At 36.7% G+C, this 22,461-nt stretch overlaps 1 protein-coding gene across 1 annotated transcript; it reads left to right on the top strand.

The window, feature by feature from the left end:
* Nucleotides 1-38: 38 nt before the first annotated feature.
* Nucleotides 39-22,318, top strand: LOC143863935 (ARM repeat superfamily protein). Its single transcript, XM_077374735.1, has 20 exons — nucleotides 39-177; nucleotides 1,848-2,429; nucleotides 3,743-4,268; nucleotides 4,381-4,641; nucleotides 5,144-5,235; nucleotides 9,938-10,147; nucleotides 10,225-10,416; nucleotides 10,522-10,734; nucleotides 11,244-11,422; nucleotides 11,506-11,599; nucleotides 11,715-11,771; nucleotides 11,911-12,045; nucleotides 12,197-12,268; nucleotides 13,677-13,790; nucleotides 14,515-14,676; nucleotides 14,839-14,967; nucleotides 18,148-18,249; nucleotides 18,337-18,419; nucleotides 20,466-20,615; nucleotides 21,473-22,318. The coding sequence occupies exons 2-20, from the start codon at nucleotides 1,932-1,934 to the stop codon at nucleotides 22,065-22,067; spliced, it is 3,864 nt and encodes a 1,287-aa protein (XP_077230850.1). The 5' UTR covers nucleotides 39-177; nucleotides 1,848-1,931; the 3' UTR covers nucleotides 22,068-22,318.
* Nucleotides 22,319-22,461: the final 143 nt, after the last annotated feature.

Genomic DNA, 22,461 nt, shown 5'->3' with positions numbered 1-22,461 from the left:
TTTCTTGTCTCCTACAAAGGAAAACAGCCTTGGGGGTAGAGGGAGAGAGAGGGAGAGAGATATGTATGATTTGATCATCTCATCTGTTTGATTTCTCATCCATAGAAGGCCCACCAAATGAACGGTTCCGCAGAAAAGGTTGCTTCACATGATATTCCACAGAGGCTAAACTTCGAGGTGTGTAACGGGCCAGACCTAGTAGCTCATGGGTAGTGGCGGAGCCAGGATTTATACATAGGAGGGCAGGCTTATACGTAAGGGGGCTGGCTTCAAATTTTAAAGGGGGATGTGCCCAATTGAGTTGGGCCTATTAAGGAGTTTGGCCCAACTCAACACTGGGAGCTGGCCCCCTTACGCTGCATGTAGCTCCCCCAACCCCTCGTGGAGGCTAATCCCCCGACCACCCACTAACTATAAAGCACGTTCCTACCCACTTTTTACCGGCTAAGGAGTCACTCCCTTTTTCTCTCCCATTCTAGGATAAAATCAACCCCTCTACTATACAGTCATACAACACTACATCAAGCAAGGTAGGCCACACCATAGGATGATCCAAACCTTTCATTTGATGGCCCACAACGTAAATAGGTTGCACCCCAAAATATCATTTCCAAGGGATGATCCTAGCCCTCCTATCTAAAGAGAAACTGCAAGTTATGGAAACCTCTATAGATTGGAGGGTTGCGATCATCCCATGAAAATTATTTTTGCTGCACAACCTATTTACATTGTGGCCCAACAGAGAATGAACAGATGTTGAATAAAACAGAAAGGGCAGTGATATTCTCCCCACCCCCACTCTACAGCTAGTCTCCCAGTCCACCATGAACCGTTGGTGGGCCCAACAATTAATTTGTTTAAATCTTTGAGCAAGGTAGGCCCCACCCATGTTTTTCAAAATGAACCGTACAACCAACACCATAGTATGATCCAAACCGTCCACGTGATGGGCCACAACGTAAAATATCCGAAAAAATCATTTCCATAGGATGATCGCAACCCTCCGATCTAAAGAAAAACTGCATATTACGGAAACATTATAAATAAGAGGGTTGATCATCTCGTGGAAATGATTTTTGGGGCACAACCTATTTACGTTGCGGCGCCACCAAATGGACGGCTTGGATCATCCTATTGTGTGGACACTACACTTCATTTTGAAAAATATAAGTGGGGTCTACAATTGGGCCTTAATGTTAGTGTATGACCTAAACCATAGGCTGATCGAAACCATCCATTTGATGGGCTGAAATGTAAATAGGTTGTGCCCCAAAAATCATTTCCATGGGATGATCGAGACCCTCCAATCTATAGAGGTTTCTATAACTTGAAGTTTCTCTTTAGATCGGAGGCTAGGATCATCCTTTGGAAATGATATTTTGGGGTGCAACCTATTTACGTCGTGGGCCATTGAATGGATGGTTTGGATCATCCTATGGTGTGGCCTACCTTGATTACAGATTAAACTCAACTCAACTAAGCCTTTGTCCCAAACTAGTTGGGGTCGGCTAATGAATCCTTTAGAAAATTTTCATGAAGAAGGTGAAAGGATTTACCGGCTCAAATTAACTAAGTCCATGGGTTTGAGAGATAAATAAATAAAAATTGTTCTATTGCCAGCAAAGTAGGATGATCACAACCGTCCATTTGGGATCATCCTATGGAGTCCAAATTCAATATTAGAATACAAACCAAACGCTAAACATTGCTCAGAAACGGTTTTGGCGAAAAACCGTCCCCGCGGGGGGGGGGGTGAAATAGCCTCCAAGGTGGGGAAAATATCAGCGCCACTTCGTTTTTACTTGAGAATGACATTATTTTACTTCTACTTAACCTTAATCGAACAGGAACAGGACCAGTAACGCGGGCAGGGTTTTGCATAGAACCAAAAAAAAAACCCTAACGCAGCTAGGGTTTTGCAAATCTCCACCATGGATGGTCTGGAAATGGAAGAAATCCCTCCTATCTATGAAAACGAAGATATCTGCGAATTCATTTTGTCTCGATTCAAAAACTCCATGCGAGAAGATCACCAACATCTGTGTGCAGTTGTAGGCGCTATCTCACAAGAACTCAAAGACCACAAGATCCCTCTTACTCCAATCGCTTACTTTGGTGCAACAGTTTCTTCTCTAGATCGCCTATCTTCTGATTCTTCCCCTTCCATCTCAGCAATTACAGCTATTCTCACACTTTTATCTACAATTCTACCGAGGATTTCACCTGCAGTTTTGGCAAGAAAATATACTGTCGTTTCGGAATCAGTTTCTCGAATTCTAGGGCATGGATCTTTGGCCTCAGTCGGTGCTGTGAAGGCTGGATTGAAGTGTATTTCCCATCTCATTATTGTCGGTGACAAGGTTAACTGGTCAAGTATCGCTCCCTCGTATGGAATTCTCCTTAGCTTTGTCACAGATAATCGCCCTAAGGTAATTTTTAACATTTCCCTCTTTTGATTACCGTTTTCTTCTTGGATTTATACTTTTTTTTTTCACATATCTTGCGTAATTTATGTGAAGTTGCTTACGTTTCATTTTTAGTTTTACTGCATGAAATTTTCTTCTTGTTCTAATTTGAGTTATTTCGACACTGAAATCTGCACAACTTATTTGAAATTCCAGATGTGTTTCTTTTTTCTTGTTCTCATATTAAGCATTTTTTATTTTCCAAATTTGTTTTTTTATTTCAAATTTTAGAAATTCACAAATTCATTCAAATTGCATATTTGCATTGTCTGATCGGGCAATGTGAATGTAACAATGCCAGCTTTTTTTATAGTGTCTTGTGATTGTAGCTTCTCGTTAGAAAATTGTAACTATGATATGGTTTATGAGTTTATGATCACAAAGGTAGAATATGCATGTAAGATTGGTTGAGACTTGAGGCATGTCTTGCAGTTCGGACGCTAGTTTCACAACAATTAGATCTCAATTCTACATGAAGCAACAATCAGGTAATAGACTCAATTCTATACTAAGTTCTTAACTACAAAATACTAAAAAAATGGAAAGAACAGTAATATTTGTAATGGGAGCCTACATTGATAATGATATATTTTTTGCTACCAATGGCATGCCGTGTATTTCTCTGCCAACATTTTTATAGTTTCAATAGGTCTCAATTGTTTGTTAGCATTGGCTTTTGTATCCAGAGTTGTAGAAACGACAAAGAAGCATTTTATTTTTTGAAAAATGTTGGCAGAGAAATACCATTTATTGAAATTTAACTCAGCTTTCCTTTTCGCATATGATTACTAAAAAGCTTCGCTCAAGAACTCATTTATTCTGAATTTCATTGTACAGCTATTTTATCTTTTTTTTTTTTGAATGGTTACTGCTATTTTATTATTTTACATCTATTTTTCATCTAAAATGATTAGAAGGCTTGACATTGATCATTTTATCTCTATTTTCATCTAAACTGATTAGAATGCTTGATATTGTGGTACCCAATGTGCTTTGATCCAATACCTTTTATTTTTCAACTATCCACATTACTGATAAGTTGCCTGTCTCACCTCCATTTTTGAGTTACTGAAGAAGTATTTAATAAACAGGTGATCTATTCTCAGTGCTTCACCTGTTCTGAAACCTTGTGATTCCTACATGTTTCGGGTCATAAAATAGCTTATTTTCTACTTTTTTGCACTCCTACTCGCATTCACATCCTGTCATTTCTGGTAACTAATGGCTCAATTTAAAATATATTGTATGGTAGAAGTGACAACTGTTTAAAACTACAGGTGAGAAAACATGCCCATTCATGTCTTCATGATGTCCTACAAAGTTTTCAAGGGTCAGCAGTGTTGGCATCAGCAAGTGAAGGAATAACAAACATTTTTCAGAGGTTTATTCTACTTGCTGGTGGATCGAATCCCATTACGAGTGCCACGGAAGGACCCAAAGGAGCAATGGAGGTCCTATATATTCTGAGTGCTCTTAAAGATTGTCTTCCTCTTATGTCTATAAAGTTCACAACTAACATTCTGAAGTGCTTCAAACCACTCTTGGAACTTCGACATCCAATCGTAACTAGGCATATTATGAACATTTTGCAAGCCCTCTGCTCTAATCCATCTTCGAGGATTGCTCCTGACGTGTTATTAGATCTTTTGTGCTTGTTAGCATTGTCTCTTTCTTCCACAGAGAAATCAGCGGATGGGATGACATTTACGGCACGCTTGCTACATGTTGGCATTGAAAAAGTTTTTGTTCTAAACAGAGACCAATGCGTAGTGAAGCTGCCCATTGTCTTCAATGCACTTGGAGGTTTGTTTTAATCTCTGATATATTCATTCTTTCAAAATTTTAATTCCAAGCTCCTTACCGGAATGAAGAAGACACTTGTAGGATGAACATTTCCATTTTCATGTCTCGACAGAAATATTAGCCTGTGACCATGAAGAGGCCATATTTGCAGCCATGGAAGCCTTGAAGGGTCTTATACATGCCTGTATTGATGAAAGCTTAATAAAACAGGGTGTGGATCAGATAAAAGTGATTCCATTGGAAGGAACGAGAAGCTCTGGGCCAACTATCATCGAAAAATTATGCACCATTATTGAGAGTTTACTTGGTTATCAGTACAATGCAGTCTGGGGCATGTCATTTGAGATTCTTTCTGCAATGTTTGATAAATTAGGTATGTCCATCGTTGATTCTAAACTTTTCTTTTTTATTCCATTTTAAGGAACCCTACTTTCCTGTATATAATATTGGAAAATGAATTTATGCTTGAAAACAAAGACATTTAACTACTTAAAGACAAAATCCATTGCTATTGTCTTTCACTACAACTGGCCAACTGCTATTCTCTCTAAACCTCAATGGAATATGCATGGTTATTTTCTGTGAGCAATTAAAATAACATGTGGGAAATTCTCAAATTGCTTACGAGATGTCCATGAAATAGCTAAAATAACACATGGTACAAAAATGCATATCTGCTCATACCTTTTCTGTTTGTTTTCCACATGCAATCGTATCTCTTCGAATGTTTCATAATGATCGTACTGCTTATATTCATAATGGAGTTATTTGGTACAATTTTTCTATACTTATGGTAGAGTTTCACTCTTGAATTAATCCTGTATTTGAAGTTCAATTAATCTCTTATCATCATTATTTTGCTTACCAATGCATAGGGGAATCTTCTTCATACCTGGTGAGGGGAACCATTAAGAGCCTGGCAGATATGCAGAATCTTCCAGATGAAGACCTTGCTTATAGAAAACAGGTAATGCATCCTATCCATGTTGGCAATATATTTTGTTGGGAGCTTTACTTTTCATTCGACATGTAAAATTGTATTGGTTTGTGCAATACCTACATAATTGCTTCAAAAGTTTAGAGATGTCCATGAAATAGCTAAATGAAGGTCAGTATTTTACAGCCTCTGCGAGATGTCAATTTTTTATCCTAGCATGGTTTGTTTTCTAAAGGCTTTTTCAGTTGAGATTTTGGCATTTGTGTAGAAATTATAGACCATATTTAATTTACCTGGAAAATTTTTATTTGGAATGGAAAGTATCACCCTTGGTGGCTTTCTAACCCAATCTAGATGCTCTAAATCTTTGTATTGCATTGCATGTGTACTTCGTTCATGTACACTAGCTAGTGAAGTTAGAGGCTAACCCACTTGCTAGAAAACTGGCGTACGTATATTTATACTAGATGGCTATCATTTATATTTAATGGATTAAAAAGTTTGTTTAGTAATTCTTGCTGGGGCCGATGTAGAATAATTTGACATGTGCATTCCAACATTTAATAATATTTCATTAGAGGTAAATGAAATAACAGTACAAAATTCGTAATGCAATGCACTTGAGAGATAATTATAGAAACTGTGTGTTCTTTGGAGGTTCTTCGTTCTTTGTCTTTTATCTGGTTTTGATCACCTCAGTGTTTGCGGCTTTCCCCCTTTTTAATAAAATTCTTCATTTCAAAAATGCCATTATCCTAATTTAGTAATTTATTGGATATACCCCATCGAAAAATAATAACCTATGATTTGTGGACACGGACACGGACACGAAGTGTCAGACAGGGCAAACTCCCAAAATTTAGAAACGGGGACACGGCTAAAACAGAAAGTACATATAATCATGATTTGTGGACACATATTCGTGTGCTGAATCCATATTTGTGTGCCGAGTTTCGACATGGATACGGGGTATCTGACATGGAAACCCCCCAAAAATCTAGAAATAGTGGCACACTTATACACATACATACATATAAAGTTACTGGCACTTCTAGCAGTGCACTTAAAAGTGTGCACGCGTAGACACAGGTGTCGTGATGGACACGACACATATCTGCAATAAATTCAAAGTGTCGGCCAAATCATAGATAATAACCAACTTATTTGAAGGGGTCAATAAAAAATGGACAGTTTCAGTCCAAAGATTTTATTGACTTTTTAAGAATATATATTTGTTAGGTTCAAAAAGCTTCTAGCTATTGGTCAGAATAATGGTAGATGAGGTGTCAAATTACAAATTAGGAACAAATACTTATCTTACGTAAGTCAATGCCTTGTAATAGTTTTTATTTTGACTTCCACTCTAAAGAGTTTCTCTACTACAGAACTAATGGGTTTTAAGCTGACCAAAATATTGGCTCTTGGAATCACCATTGGATGTATTCTCTTGCTGGATTGGTTGAGGTAGCTACCAGCATTACACAATGCAAGCCACTCTTTTATGTATTTTTATGCTGCCTGAAGTTAATCATTTATCTTTATTCTAGCAAAGAATCTCTAGAAAAATTAAACTCTGGCAAAGAATCTGAAGAAATAGAACAAAAAAATAATAATTTGAAGTGAAACACCACCGTGTATTGTTTGTTTAATCTTTTCAACAATCCATCTATAAGATAATACTCCCAAGTTTCAACTAGCCTCATGTTCGAAGTTCTAAATTTAAACTAAAAATCTTGACAAGATGCAAGCTTCTAATTTAAATAATCTGCTGTCAAGACAAAACTATTATAAAACGCTCAAATCTGGAAAGAAAGTCACACACTTCTATAGAAACCCCATTAAGAGTCCTCTAAAATTCATAATAATTCCTATAAAGTTATGCAAGAAGTGTTTCCATAAATTTTGGAGGCAATTGGATCACGGTGGATTCTCTGTTGATGGTAGCATGACGTCTAATAACAGCATGGTACATCCTTTATACCTCCACAGTTCATATTTTTTTCTTGTTTCTTCTTTGGTAGCTCTTTGGTTGATCCTCACCGAAGTTGGAGATATGGTCTCAGGAACTTTTGGCGTATTTTAGTTGCATCAATTCCTTGCCTTTGGGAACACTCGGACCCCAATTTCAATGATTCATATACGTCGGCATCTATGATTTAGCCGACACTTTGAATTTATTGCTGACACATGTATTGTGTCGTGTCTAACACGACACACGCGTCCACACATGTCGACACTCCTTTCGACAATTCTAAAGGTATTTCTATAATTGTCAGACTTAGTGTGGGCGTGCTGCGTGCTGACACATTTTTGTACAGTATCAAGTGTGACATATTGTTTTATTATTGAATACTGTGTTTACCTCGTTTATTATTATGGGCGTGTCACCATTTTGAGATTTCTATGAGCTGTCATGCCAGAAACCTCGTATCCGGCTTGAAACGCGACACACGATTCTGTTTTAGCCGTTTCCTTGTTTGTAAATTTTGAGGGTTTGCTGTGTCCGACACTCAAGTGTCCGTGTCCACAAATCATAGGTCGGCATCAATCTTCTTAACTCTTTGGGATTTCTTCAAGGCATTCTTCAATGCTTTGTTCGGTTGCAGGTAGTTACCTCATAGAGTGGTGGTGGGAGTAGTCAATTGGGACGAGCTTAGTTATGAATTCTGTTTCGTTCGTCGTTCCGCTTTGCCCAGTGGAACAGAACGCTTTGGCGTTTCATTTCGGAAAATTTGCTACGACGGCCAGATTTTTTAATAGTTAAAAATAAGAAAAAAATTGCTAAAAATTGGAACATTATGGTCATCCTCTGCATCCCAATCCATAGGTTGTAACATTTACTTAAAAGGAAAATCACTATTAGCTGAAATGCCCGTGTTGACCACTGCTTGACTAAATGAAAAATTTTTAGAGACAAAATATGAGATTTTTTTACATGACTTTTGGGAATTAATAATGTTTGGACATGATAAAATTTATGAATTTTTAAAATTTGAAAAATACTTCATCGTTTGGAAGTTAAGATTTTGAACTGGCCCAAAATGACTGAAGAAGATCGAATTTTGTCTTAGAACTGAAAAGTTGACTTTTTATCCTTTTAGAATTTTTAATAACTCCAAATGGGGGTTATTTCCTTATTTACATGTAAATCTCAAGTAAACAAAAGACATTTATTTAAATGGCTGTGTATGTAAATGCTAAGAAAAGGAAAGAAGAACAGAACAGAACTAAGAAGTGGCAAGAAGAAGAGGAGAAAAAATAAAATGGGGTCTTTTAACGAAACAATGCATTTCACCTTGTTTCGGCTGAAACAGGATGGAAACCGAGTGAAACGGAATATGAGGGTGTTTCGTTCCGGTTTTACGGATGAAACGACCGAAATTAAATGAAATCAATAACTTAGAGGAATAGTCAACCCTGAAGTCTCCTCATAGAGTGGTGGTAAGTAATGTTTGGGTGTCAACCTCGTAAAATAGTGCTAGAGTAGTGTTTTTTTTTTTTGGGGGGGGGGGTTGTCATGACAAATATAGAGAGAAGAAAGAGAAAGAGATAAAAAGAGAAAAATCATCAACCCCAAGAAAATCAAAGCAAAAAACCATCTTTTGTTGGGAGTTTACTGGCATGACACGTCATTGGACAAGGAGACAACCAAGAGACATCCCTGGTAGTTTTCAGGATTTCATTCTTCTAATGGCAGTCAAACCGGGGCTTTTGATGATGTGGCACCCAAAACCCAAGTAAAACCCTACGAAAGCCTGGCTTTTGTGCAACCAACCAGAGCGCAAGAAGTTTTTCCCCTGCATTTCATATTGAAAGCATGATGTTCCATTCTGACGAGTGAATCTAAGATTTGCTTGACCTCTTCGTCAATGCTTAGTCTTCATTAATCTATCTCACATGATATTCATGGACAGAAATGTTGAATATTGGCGAGTTATCCATATGTGGAGGCAATCATTCAAAAATAAAAATAAAAAATCCATATGTGGAGGTAGTATGATCTTATAAGCATTGTCCCCCCAATATTTTCAAAACTCTGTACGGCTCAATTTCTTAGCGTCGAGTTTGTTGTATGCGCTTGCTTTAAGTCTCTCATCACAAAGGGAAGCCATCACCAAGCATCCCACTTGGAAGTGCTTCTCCCTTTTGGACCATCTAACCTTTGGCCCCATGTTTGGCATAGATGTCTTAAACCTTCTTCTTAACATCATCATGTAATTCCTGTTAGTGGTACACTATGGTTTTTGCTTCCTCACTTGAGTCAAGTTATCAGATCAGGATAATGCCAAGGAAGTCTTCCATAGAATCCATGCACAACTTGAAACGGTGCGCACCTATTTGATAATGCAAACACTGCTTGCGACAAAGCCAAGTCTCATTGCTTTGCTTTATCTCTTTTCAAAATCCATAGAAGATCAACCCCGGATTCATCACCTTGGTTAGATTGCCGGTTCAAGAAACCATTGCTATACTAGAGCATCGCACACGTTTACTGTTGTTATTGCATTTATTACGTACCTTTAGATTTCCAACAGGCCTTTCTCTTCCTTTTATATTCGTTTTCTGTTGGCTATTGATCTGAAAATGAATTTGTTGGCTTGTATGTAGTCTATGCTTCTTGTTGTGAGCTTTGAAATTGTACAGTCCCACATTCCTTTATCTGAAATTATTTTCAACTGTAAATTCTTGATTAGTGATTTCTCTTTTCCCATATGTGTTTGTTAATCCACAGCTGCATGACTGTGTTGGTTCGGCTCTTGGTGCGGTGGGACCTGAGATTTTCTTGAGCATTCTACCACTTAATTTGGATTCAGAAGAATTATCTGGTGCTAATGTTTGGCTGCTTCCTGTCTTGAAGCAGTACACTGTTGGTGCTCGTTTAAGGTTTTTTCAGCAGTCTATTCTGGGTTTGGCTGGGCTTATGCAGCAGAAATCCCGAATGGTAGGAGCTTTCCTTTAGAATTTTCGATTTTCTTGACTTTAACATTGTGTATGACATGTGTGCCTTATTGTTGACAGCTAGAGAAAGAAGGCCGGATTTTCACATCACGGAGTACAGAAGCACTTGTATATTCGCTGTGGTCCTTGTTGCCATCCTTTTGTAACTACCCTATAGATACTGCTAATAGCTTCAAGGGTCTCACAAAAGCATTATGCATTGCACTTTCTGAAGAGCCCGATTTGCGTGGAATAATATGTTCTAGTTTGCAGGTTTGTGTGTCTCCGATGGTTATTTTCTATTTCAACCTGATCAATTTTTGGATCATGTAACTATGCTATTCAGCTCATCTTTTTCCCTGTTTTGGTGGTTTTTAGATTCTTATTCAACAGAACAAGAAAGTGCTTGCAGAAAGTACTGATCTGCCCAATGATGAAATTAGCATTCCTGAACGGAGAGCCAGGGATTATTATTCGCGAAAGGTTGCAGCCGATAATTTGAATGCAATTAAATTATTATCTCCCGAGTTCATTTCAGTTCTGTCCAAGATCTTTTTAGAATCTTCAAAGGACAGTGGTGGATGCTTGCAGGTGTTTACTACTTTTTTTATTTTTTTCCATCTGATATACTTAAATGTGGAGTAACATGTTACAATTTTTATGCTCTTTCCCCATATTTGACTTTGCTCTTGTCATGTTGACAGAACCATTCCATTTCCATAATATGCTCTTTCCCCATATTATATTTGCTTCTCTAAATTTATAATTTTTTGATTTTGGTCGTCCGAACCATTCCATTTCCATCATCAAATAGCACGGTTTTAATTGGAGGAGCACAGAATTTCCAGACACTTATTGCTTCCTTGTAGATACTGGTCATAGCATTGAACATGATATGTAGAGTTTATCATATCCTAAATTGGCATAATAATTTCCGGAGGTTGTAATGATGCAGTGTGTTAATTATTCTTTTTTTTTTCAGAAAAATTAACGGAAAAGTTCAATTAACTTATTTATATGATATTTGTTGAACCCTATGTCATTTACATGTGCTGAGATGCCTTTTTAGAACTGGATAATGACTTTCAAATCTTGTACAGTCCACAATTGGCGCATTTGCTTCTGTATCAGAAAAGAAGTCAGTCAGGAAATTCTTCAAAATTACCATGCGGAAGCTTTTGGAGGTGACTAAAGAGGCAGTTGAAAAGGGGCAGCCTAGAAAATCCAACTCTATGCAGATTGACGACTCATCTATTCAGAGTTCACCGTCACTTGCAAGGTGATCTTATTTTCCTTGTCTATATTGTCATTTTTTATCATGACAATTTAAGTAAATTACTTATTTACTTCATTTAATTGCAGGGCTCAGCTATTTGACGTGGCAGTGTCACTTCTGCCAGGTTTGGATACAGAAGACATTGACCTATTGTTTATTCCAATAATGGCAGCATTAAAGGTTTGTTGATGATCAACTGTATGGTTTAATTTCATTGATTTCGAGTGATCATCTCTTATCACCTTTGTGAAATTGTAAGGTCCCAGATACCAAGACTGATGTTCTTGAATTGCAGGATGAAGAAGGTTTGGTTCAGAAAAGGGCATATAAAACTCTTTCAATTATCCTTAGGGTATGCATTTGCGTTCGACCTTTTGAAAAGCTGGAGCATATGAATTATAGAGGGGCAACTTCATGGTTATTTATCTTCACTGTCATTACACTTTGAGATGTTCTTTCAACTGATCTTGTTGCTATAACCATTTGCTCAGGAACGCGATGAATTTCTTTCAAGTAAGCTGGATGATTTACTTAAGCTGATGATAGAAGTCCTGCCGTCTTGTCACTTTTCAGCCAAGCGTCACAGACTTGACAGCTTGTACTTCCTTATTGCGCATGTTGCCAAGGTTTATAACAACATAAATTAAATTGTGTTTTGTTCTGTTTAAATCACATTCACATATATGATTGTAATAATTATTGATGATTTGCATTTATAATGTGGTTAGAAGACCATGTACATCATGAAAGTAGTAACTCATGCTCTGTGTCTTTCAGGATGAATCAGCACAAAGGAAACGTGGCATTATCATATCCTTTCTCACTGAATTAATACTTGCCTTGAAAGAGGTATTTCTCATATTCTCTGCTGTGGCTTTTGGCTAGATAGATTTTGGGGGAGGGATTTTCTTTACTAACAAAATTGCGTATATATATCTATATCTATATCTATATATATATATATATATATATATATATAGAGAGAGAGAGAGAGAGAGAGAGAGAGAGAGAGAGAGAGAGAGAACTGTTGGTGCGCTTAAGCTCACCATTTTTTTGGTGCGCTTAAGTTGTTATAACGCCTCCCATTCGTTTAAATGTTTGGGTCCCGCTTAAGCGCACGAGTGGGAGGCGTTATAACAACTTAAGCGCACCAAAAAAATGGTGAGCTTAAGCTCACCAACAGTTTTCTCATATATATATATATATATATATGAATACTAAATTTTAAATAGTAATAAAAGAAATTTCACATCTATTAAATAGTGTTTTAGGACTCTTTGTCTGTGTATCGAGATCATATTTCTCTTTTTCAAACAGAGGTTTTATTAAGTAGTCGGTACGGTACACTTCCAGCTTTGAAGCTTTCTCTTACATTCTTTAAAATGGAAAAGGACACCTCTCATTATTCATCAAGAGGTTCCCCTGCAAGTCAAGTACTTCAGAAATGAAATTAACAAAAAGAATTAACTAGATGTCCTTGCTGCCGATTTATCATTTCTATCCTTCATTGCTAAGCAGTTTCTTCCGTATGGCATCCTGGCCAAAACCATCATTTCTTTTATTGAGCATATTTTGAGCCATTTTAAAGCTCTTTCAGTGTGCGACTATTTGACCGTGAGAAAACTTTGTCCATTTGGAGGTTGGTTCTTTATTCGCCTCACACTTTTTATCTCCCTTTCATCAATACATCTTTCAAGTTTCAATATATAGATTGCTTTAATTGAAGACTTGGAAGCGTAACAATGAGCATGGCAAACCCAACATTAACTGAATAATTAGATATTGTTGAAATTGGACTGAACTTGAACACATTGAAGATGGAAAAATAAAACGAATGAGAGGCACAATCGATTTCCAATAGTGATGTACACCAATACAATCAGACTCTTAATTTCAACAGAGATGAGTGTCTGATCATACAAATATAACTACAAAAACACACACACACACACACACACATCAAGCTGCCAAATTTAATAACTAATATCATTCATCTCTCTTGTTTTGGATTCCATATTATTATGCTTGATTACACTCTTTTTTTAATGGAGAATCATTTGTTAAATGAGATAAAGAAAAATCCCAAGACTGAGATGGCCCGCAGGCGCAGTACAAAATACTTGACTGCACTCTTTTTGAACAATAAGGATGTATCTAGCTATTCCTTATTGAATTTATATCTCATACTTCTTCCCAATATTTTGAAATTAGTTTGGTGTTACATGCTAACATGGCATTTTTGGGGATTTTTTTGCAGGCAAATAAAAAAACAAGGAATAGGGCTTATGACTTGCTCGTCAAAATTGGCCATGCATGTGGAGATGAAGATCAAGGTGGCAAGAAGGAAAACTTGCAAGAATTCTTTAGCATGGTACACAATTTCTTAGATGCTTGCCATGGACATTCTTTATTTTTTCCGTTTGAAATTTCGGTCAATTTGTTCATCAATGATATAAAACAAATTTCATAGTTTTTTTGCTCTTTTATTTTGGCCAAAAATTCAAGCAGGCATTAGGATCTGCTTCCGTTCTAAGAGTTTGACTGTTTTGGTTTGTAGTCCAACAACTCTTTTCAGATTTTCCAGGGTCTCATTTGAACATCACCCTGATTATTTTGCACAGTTTCACCAACACTCTTGTGATGGATATCTACAAGTTTGTGAAACCTTCACAATATTTTCAGAAAACAAAATTTTTATTTATCTTGAGGTTCTAGGTGCAGAATATATTGAGGATGCATGCATACATGTGTGTATGAATGGTTTCTGAAAATTCAATGTAGATTCAACCTCAATGCTGCTTCATTTCCTCTGTTAACTCTCTACATAGTAAACTGAGTGCTTATTGCTTCTATTGTTTTCTCACTTTGTTATTCTTTTTCCATTTCCAGAACTGATTTCGTTGTTATTTTATTTGTTTTTCCTTCGTGACGGCTGATTAAGGAAATCTCAATTCTTTTTTCTCTGTTGTTAATGTTATGCTGGACACAAACTCAAGCCCTTCTTGTATTTTATAAGCGAACGAGTAACTTCTGTAGCAATTAGTTGTAGAATCATACCGTTCTGATCGCAGTAGCTCCTACTTTCATGGTCTTAGGTGGCTGGAGGCCTGGCTGGTGAAACACCACACACAATCAGTGCAGCTGTTAAAGCGATAGGTCGCTTGGCCTATGAATTTTCTGATCTTGTCACTGCCGCTTACAACTTGCTCCCATCTGCATTGCTCCTGCTGCAGAGAAAGAACAGAGAGATAATCAAAGTATGTGCTCTCTCTCTCTCTCCATGATATGTGAATTGTCAAATGTTCTGGTGCATGTTATCATTTAAACATATCATTGTTCTAATTTCATTGTTATTTCATTTCTGTTTTTTCCCTTTTTATTCTCTTCCTAAGATGGGACTGATGTTATGACGAATGCAGGCTAGTTTAGGGCTGATCAAGGTGTTGGTGGCCAAATCACAAGCTGAGAGCTTACAGACTCACTTGAATATCGTTGTTGAAGGATTGTTGAAATGGCAAGATGACACCAAGAACCATTTTAAAGCCAAGGTCTGTGTTTCTCTGTCTAGATTTCTATTTATGTTGATATCAGTATCAGTAGAAGATATATTTCCAGAGTCATGAATACCATTTATCTTGATTGGACTCCTCTTTGATTGACCGTGAAAGTACTCATGCTTTTCTAGATGTCACGTGTTCAGAAACTCATTGATTCGCTTGAAACTTAGGCAATTAGACGTATCGCTAGGCTCTGAACGCTGCCCAGTCCATCATGACTTGGCTGATACTTTACAAATTCGGCATTTTTTTCATTTGCTTGGCCAATTCACTTTTAGATTGAAAGACTGATTTTCCAATGATTAAAAGCTTATCTACTTGGCTTGGAACTCAGTTGCATTGACTTGGTTTTGATCTATCTAAGTTCCAAGGCACTCTGTCAATTTTTAAAACTTGCTGAGCCCGTTCCTTTTTCTTTTGTTGTTTATTTTTACCTTCATGCATGTTCAAACATGTTTTTATATCCTTTTTATTTCGGATTTGGACATGCTTTTATTTCTCATATATATATTCTTGCCTCTCATTCTCCTCTCTTTTCTTTCCTTTTCATTTCCTCTCTCTCTCTCTCTCTCTCTCTCTCCGCCACTCTCTGTCTATACACACACACAAGGCAGCAAAGGGAGAGTATTGTTTCTGTTCTTTTCTTTTCTTTATATCCACTAAGATGGTAAGGGATTTGTTGGAGTTTGTTTTTGTTTACTTTTGTTATACAAAAGATGTGAAGACATAAGGTTCAAAGATTATGTGGAGACACAATCTCAAAGTGTTACCTGCTCCCAGCTGTGACCTTTATGATCAACATTGAAATCCACTTCTAAAGAATGAAAAAATACCATTTTTCTAGATGACTTTCAAGCTACACGCTTTTATTTTAATAGATAAAGAATTGTCATATGGTGACACTTTAAGGTTGCATCTGTTAAATTAAGGTTGCCCGCTAAAATTTCAACATACTAATGCAAATGTAATACTTTTAGCAATTATAATTTCAAATGATTTGCATAAAAAAAAAATCAAAATGATACCTTAAAGATCATCATATCCTTTTACTACTTTTTGTTTCTAGAGTTTTTTCAAGGCTTTTATGACTCATTTATCTTGCCCTTGCATCAAAAATAAAATAAAAATAAATCAAAATGATACCTTAACCTTTTACTACTTTTTGATTCTAGAGTCTTTTCAAGGCTTTTATGACTCATTTGTCTTGCCCCATTCAATGACTAACCTGGCCTAGTCGAGTCGAAAATGACTTGACTAATTACATCTCTGAATTCGATTTCTAAAAGTGTGCTGATTTCCATGTAGATTTCCAGTTCTATGACATTATCTCGAATGTTTTTAGTTCTTTCATTCTAGGATTGCCAAGTTTTATTCCTGGCAACTCGACTTGCGGATCACTAGAGACCAGTTAATGGCTATTAGCAAGTTGTGACATAAGTCGCAGTTTGAAATTGTTAGTATAAATTATTCTGGCTCTTCCTCCTCCTCCTCCTCGTCTCTCTCTCTCTCTCTCGGATTAGTTGAAGGGAAATGTGTAACAAGAATGAAATATTCAAATACAAGCCAGGCTGGGAAAATCATGAATATTTACCTCCCAGACTCTAGTGATAAGATAGAGAATCTACCAGACCCAAAACTAACTCCTATCAAAGCTATAGAAAATCTACCAGACCCAAAGCTAACTCCTATCAAAGCTCAAGTCCTAAAGCCTAGGAAAAAAAAAGGTATAGTTCAAGGTGGTTTATGTATGAAATTCCAAAGGCCTAAACACATCTAACAATGATGCGATTTATATCAATTATAACGTGGAAAACAAAAGTTAAGGGGTTGCTCGATACTCGACTACATAGCTACACTGTTAGATGCGATTTATATCAATTATAATGTGGAAAACAAAAGCTAAGGGTTTGCTCGATACTCGACTACATAGCTACGGTCCTTCCAGGCACGATTTCTCCTCCTTGTTCATCGAAGGAAAAATTGGCTAGTTCTCTCTCTCTCTCTCTCTCCCTATATATATATATATATATAACATTTTCACTTAAAAATCATAAACTGCATGAAACAGCTTCTTCTTCTTCTTGTTTTTTTTTTTTTTTTTTGAATGGTTGCAATTTCATTCTATGAAAAAGGAGAGGACCGAGATGGTTCTCTGTCCCCCTCCTATGTAAGTAAGTCACTTCCCTCTGTCCTTTGCTTTCTCTAGGTTTTTAGGCTTATCCTTCTGAAATTCGAATGTACAGAAATCGTCTCTGAAAGAAGGCTCTTCAAGAGTAACCCAACGCTTCAGGAATCTGTTATTAAGAATAATTAACCATAGGAATTGATTGAAACTTGAGCATGGGCTCATGAACACACACCTTTGGCTAATTTGATTCGATGGAGGGAGAAACCCGATCGTGAGGAGGCAGCGCGTTGTCAGCGAGAGACCTCTATTAACCCGCCGCCGCATACGTGGGGGCACTGAACTGAGGTTTAGCACCCCCACCCCAGAAGGGCACCCTCGCTCTCTTGGCAAAACGCTTCGAAAGATCTCTAAACCCGGCTTCCCCCACACCTTGACGAACAAGGCTATCCGCCACACTATTTGCAGATCGCCTAATGTGCTTGAAAATGATTGAAGATTCGTCCACGGTCTTGAATTTCATCAAAGAAATGAACAAATCTCCAAGGAGGGACAACCGATCCTTTCAACCATTGGATGACATTTATAGAATCACCTTCCACGATCGTCTTGTCCAAGGAATCTAAATTTAGACACTTTTCTATGTCATTGTTTCCGTGACTCGAACCTGTAACCACCAGGTCACAATGACTCGAACCTATAATAGAGTACACTTAGTGACCTAAAAAAAGGTGGTCCTATGAACACGCCTTAGGAAATGAGTCTGCAAAATAGTTGGCACTCCAAGGAGAATGGCTGTAAGAAGCAAATGAGCGTCAACCGACGAGTGGTTCCTTATAATTTGCATTTCACATGGGCTCTCCTCGATGTTTTTGTTCTTGCTTCCCAAAAGGGTATAACTTAATCTTTATACTAGCAATCTTGAAGGCAGTACATACTTCTGTTTCACAGTGATGTTATTAATATGTTCCTGAAGATGTTATATTCTTTTAATTTTTTTTACTAGTAGTCTTAAAGCACTAGCTACTTCTGCTTCATGTTGCCAGGTTAAGTTTCTTCTTGAAATGCTCGTCAGAAAATGTGGTCTAGACGCTGTTAAAGCAGTAATGCCTGAGGAACATATGAAACTCCTCTCCAATATAAGGAAGGTCAGAGCTCTCCTGAATTATGTTTCTTTTATAGTTTTCATTTCTTGAAGTATTTCTATTCTTATTGACAATTCCAATGGAAAACAGGCCAAGGAGCGCAAAGAACGAAGAATTGCAGCCAAGTCCGAGGGGGAAACAAGATCTCTTCATTCAAGTGCAAGTACCACCAGGTAACTTGCTTAAGTTGCATATACTATTTCAGAATTAACTAAAGAATAGACTCTTTGCTAGAGACTATGTTTTCCTTTTTCCCCACTAGCTTGCCACATCAAATTACTTGAACTCCCAATTCTCTATTAAATGGATGATACCATTTTGAATTTCGGAAAAAAGTAACTTTCATATTAATTAATGAAAATACCACGTGATTTGCGAACACATTTGTAAACCCTATTTTACTGGACGTGATACTTTAGAAAGCATTCTACCGCCATTTTATTTCTTCATGGTTGTATAGGCTGTAGAAGATGGAAAATATTAATGTTGCGTTTAGAAATTATGTCACCACCCATTTAGTAAAAAATAATCAGTCAATAAGTAAAGAATCTCATAAGTGTTGGAGTTGGAGCAAATTGCTCAAACATTATTCTGGAGTTCTGAGATTTAAAAGCATGCAACTTTACCCGAAACCTCTGAAGTCTTGAGTCCACGTCAAGTTGAAACTTGGCTGAGTACTAGGCAATTTCGCAGAAAACCATTTCACGTTTCTATCAGGATTTTTACCCGTACTCATAGTATACTTCTCCTAGATAATCACTAATAGCTTTATCCCCAAGTACATAACATGATTCAAGTTTAGGCGTGTTGTAATTATAGGGAATTTCTCGATCCCCGTTTACTTGGTACTATGATACATAATTATGACTTCTTCCAATCTTCATAATTAATATATTTATGTGATAAAAGATCATATCTATAAGAAATTTCTGTGATCAATGATTGGACCATGCAAAAATGGAAATACCTTTTCTTGGGTTAAATTAACAGACGACTGGATTCCGTATCCATCATGATGTGTAATAACTATCATTAAGAAAATGATATATGCAATAACTAGGACATATATTTCAAATGGACAGCTACCTAGGATGAATTAAATGAATAAGACAAAATCTGCCACGTGGTTGTTCTGTCTTTGAAAAATTTATCCGTGAAATGGCTTTCTGTGAAATTGGCTAGCATGTATGTACACGCACACGCACACGCGCACACACATTGCTTTGAAAATCTAACCATTCAAAAAGTGAGCTGCGAAATTGCTTTCATCGAAATTGCCTAGCATGTATACACACATTCTTTTGAAAAATCTTACGATTTCGATTTGAATCCCATGATTAAATTGTTATTTATATGAATCTCGATATTCGCTTGAATTTTACGATTCGATCACAAATCGTATGGTTCATTCGATTAATGTGATTTATCATAATTAAGTTTTGTATAAAAGAAAATAGGACTTTCTTTCAAAAGACCTCATTTCCTGTCTGCATTAGAAGCCTTCGAAAACCCTCTCGTGAGAAGAAGAAAAAAGGAAGAGTAGGCGTTTGAAAGAATTGAACCAATTTGAATAGTCAAGTACAACACACGTGCTTAAGTGCATTACTTGTATCGAGCAGGGAGACGACTGTAAGGCAACTTATCAGTTTTTTTATAATTTATATTTTTCATTTGATGTTTTAGACTGAGAATTGATATGATATTTTTCCTTTTATTATTTTAAGAGTATTATCCAATATGGCATTAGTTTGGATGAGAAATACATAATTAGCCTGTGACAAGTTTGTTAGCAAACAATTATTTTTATTATATCAAGCATGGTAATTTCTATTTGAATTAATGAATTTAAATGAAAAATGAAAAATTGGTTATTTTATTTTTCTCTAATTTATTTATAAATTTTTATAGTCTCTCTCTCTCTCTCTCTCTCTCTCTCTCCTTATGGGTATATGTAAATGAATCTTACGATTTATGGTATGATTTATGATTAGATATGATTCGATCCATATTACAATTTACGATTCGATTCCGATTTTCCGAAAGGTAATATATAATATATAGTTGTAACACATATGATTGTTGATCTGCTTCATGGATAGTTGAAACAGCTAATATTTTGTTTGGAAACAGACTTTTGTTTGTATTGAATGTTGCAGAAATCTTAGGTAAACCATAAATCTTATGCTGATTTTATTTTTTGATAATTCAAAAATTTTCAGGCTTAGCAGATGGAACCATACAAAAATATTCTCTGATTTTGGAGATGAGGATTCCGAAGACAGTGATGCAGAGCACATAGAAGTTAAAACAGTCTCTGGCAGAGGGAGCAAGGCTGCCTCTGAATTTAACCCGAAAGGTTCTTCATTGAGGTCTGTAATTTCTTAATTTTCTATTAGTCATTTGAGATCATCATATCAACAAATTTTATATTTAGATGACAGATAACATAGTTGCATTCAAGTGATGGCATTTTCATTTACAAGAAGTATCCTTCTTTTTTGGTAGATATTCCAAGCTTTCAATAAGTATGATGTTGTAAGCATATGCCTTTGTTCCTCCATTTTCAAGCTTTTCATATATTGAAATATCGGCTATGCACTTGAAATTGCTAGCAAAATTTGTAGTATTGTTATAGATTAAAAGTAGGTCATGTAGATAGATGCTGAGACGAAACATGGCTTTTCACAAGAATTCCATTTTTGGCAATCTATAACTTTGTTTTTTTAAAACAATGTCACAATCTACAACTGATTTGAATATCTTTTAAGATCTGCCACAAGTATTTCTATGGATTTTGCAACATTTTGCATTTTCAGGGTTCAAAGTTTAGTGGTGGGATTAGTGACAGAATTATAACTTTATTTGATTTGGTTTTTTTCATTTCAATTTTGGAAGTCTTTGTCTTTAGGAAATGTTTCTTAGGGTTATGCTTGAGTTAGTTTAGAATAGGACTCGATTCCAGTAGTTGAAGGGTTTGAGTCGTAGTTTGATTTCTGCATTACAGGTTGAGTTTTAGCTGGAAACAAGTTTGAGCCTAGTACTTTAGCTTTTGCTATTTTTATTATGTTTGCTGCACAAATAGCCCTTGTATTTACCATTTCAATTCATATTTTTTTCTGCCAAAGTTTGGCTTCTTCTTGCATCACTCAAGTAACTCCTTTCCATATATCATGCAGAGGGTAAAATGGAAATATTAACCAATTGGGATTTGACGTTGTCTATGTAGGTCAATGCGGATACGAAGAGCAGGTAAGAGCTTGCCAGAAGATTTGTTTGATGAGTTGGAAGATGGTCCGTTGGACTTGCTAGATCGACAAAAGACAAGGTCAGCCCTCCGATCGTTAGAGAGCCTCAAACAAAAGAAAGGGTCTGATGACGAGCTTGAGATCGACTCCGACGGGCGCTTGATCATTGACGAGGACAGAAAACCTAAAAAGCGAGGCCAGCTTTCCTCAGACCATGAAATGGACAAGACAAGCCAAGCAGGCACCCGCTCAGTAATAAGCTCTTTGACAAAGGTGCAGAAACGCAGGAAAACATCAGATTCTTCTGGGTGGGCGTACACGGGCAGTGAGTATACAAGTAAGAAGGCGAGCGGGGACCTGAAAAGGAAGGACAAACTTGAACCATATGCATATTGGCCGCTTGATCGGAAGATGTTGAGTCGTAGAGAAGATCATAAGGTGATTGCACGGAAGGGTATGGAAAGAGTGTTAAAGTTGACGAAGAAACTTGAAGGGAAGAGCGCCTCGAGTGCACTTACTGTGAAAGGACTGAAGTTCAAAAGGAAGCAAAAGAAGGGCGGCAAGAAAAGCAGGTGAGTTGGACTCATGTTTCATATCTATGTTGGTTTTTAGTATCTATGATACAGTGGGAGTATAGAAAGAAGAGGAAGAGGGAGGCATAGAGGAATGTAGAAAGTTCTATAGACACTGAGGTTGCAGTTTTCTGTTTTTCTCTTCCAAGCATTTGAGTCTCATTTTTGTTGAAGAAAATTATTTATCATATTTTGTTTATTTGCTAAACAATGTACTTAGAAATTTCCTTTATTTAATATGAGTTGAGTTTGCTATGGAGATAATCTGGAGATATTTCAATTCCTCAGAAAAAAAATAGTTGATCAGATTGCAGCTCAAATTTATTGGCCCGGATTTGCATGTACAGAGATATACTGTCAAATGTGATAACTACACAGAATCGGCCCAATCTTTCTTC

This window comes from Tasmannia lanceolata, unplaced genomic scaffold, assembly GCF_043159265.1.
Source record: "Tasmannia lanceolata isolate RefF3 unplaced genomic scaffold, GAP_Taslan_0.1 ptg000044l, whole genome shotgun sequence".
NCBI classification, from domain to species: Eukaryota; Viridiplantae; Streptophyta; class Magnoliopsida; order Canellales; family Winteraceae; genus Tasmannia; species Tasmannia lanceolata.
Note: the sequence above shows the minus strand (reverse complement) of the source record. Positions and strands in the feature narration are given on the sequence as shown.

Coding starts and splice junctions, on each gene's coding strand:
- LOC143863935 (XM_077374735.1), top strand. CDS start 1,932: ATGGATGGTCTGGAAATGGAAGAAATCCCTCCTATCTATGAAAACGAA. Junction 14,677..14,838: donor AGAACAGAGAGATAATCAAA/GTATGTGCTCTC, acceptor TGACGAATGCAG/GCTAGTTTAGGGCTGATCAA. Junction 14,968..18,147: donor AGAACCATTTTAAAGCCAAG/GTCTGTGTTTCT, acceptor TCATGTTGCCAG/GTTAAGTTTCTTCTTGAAAT.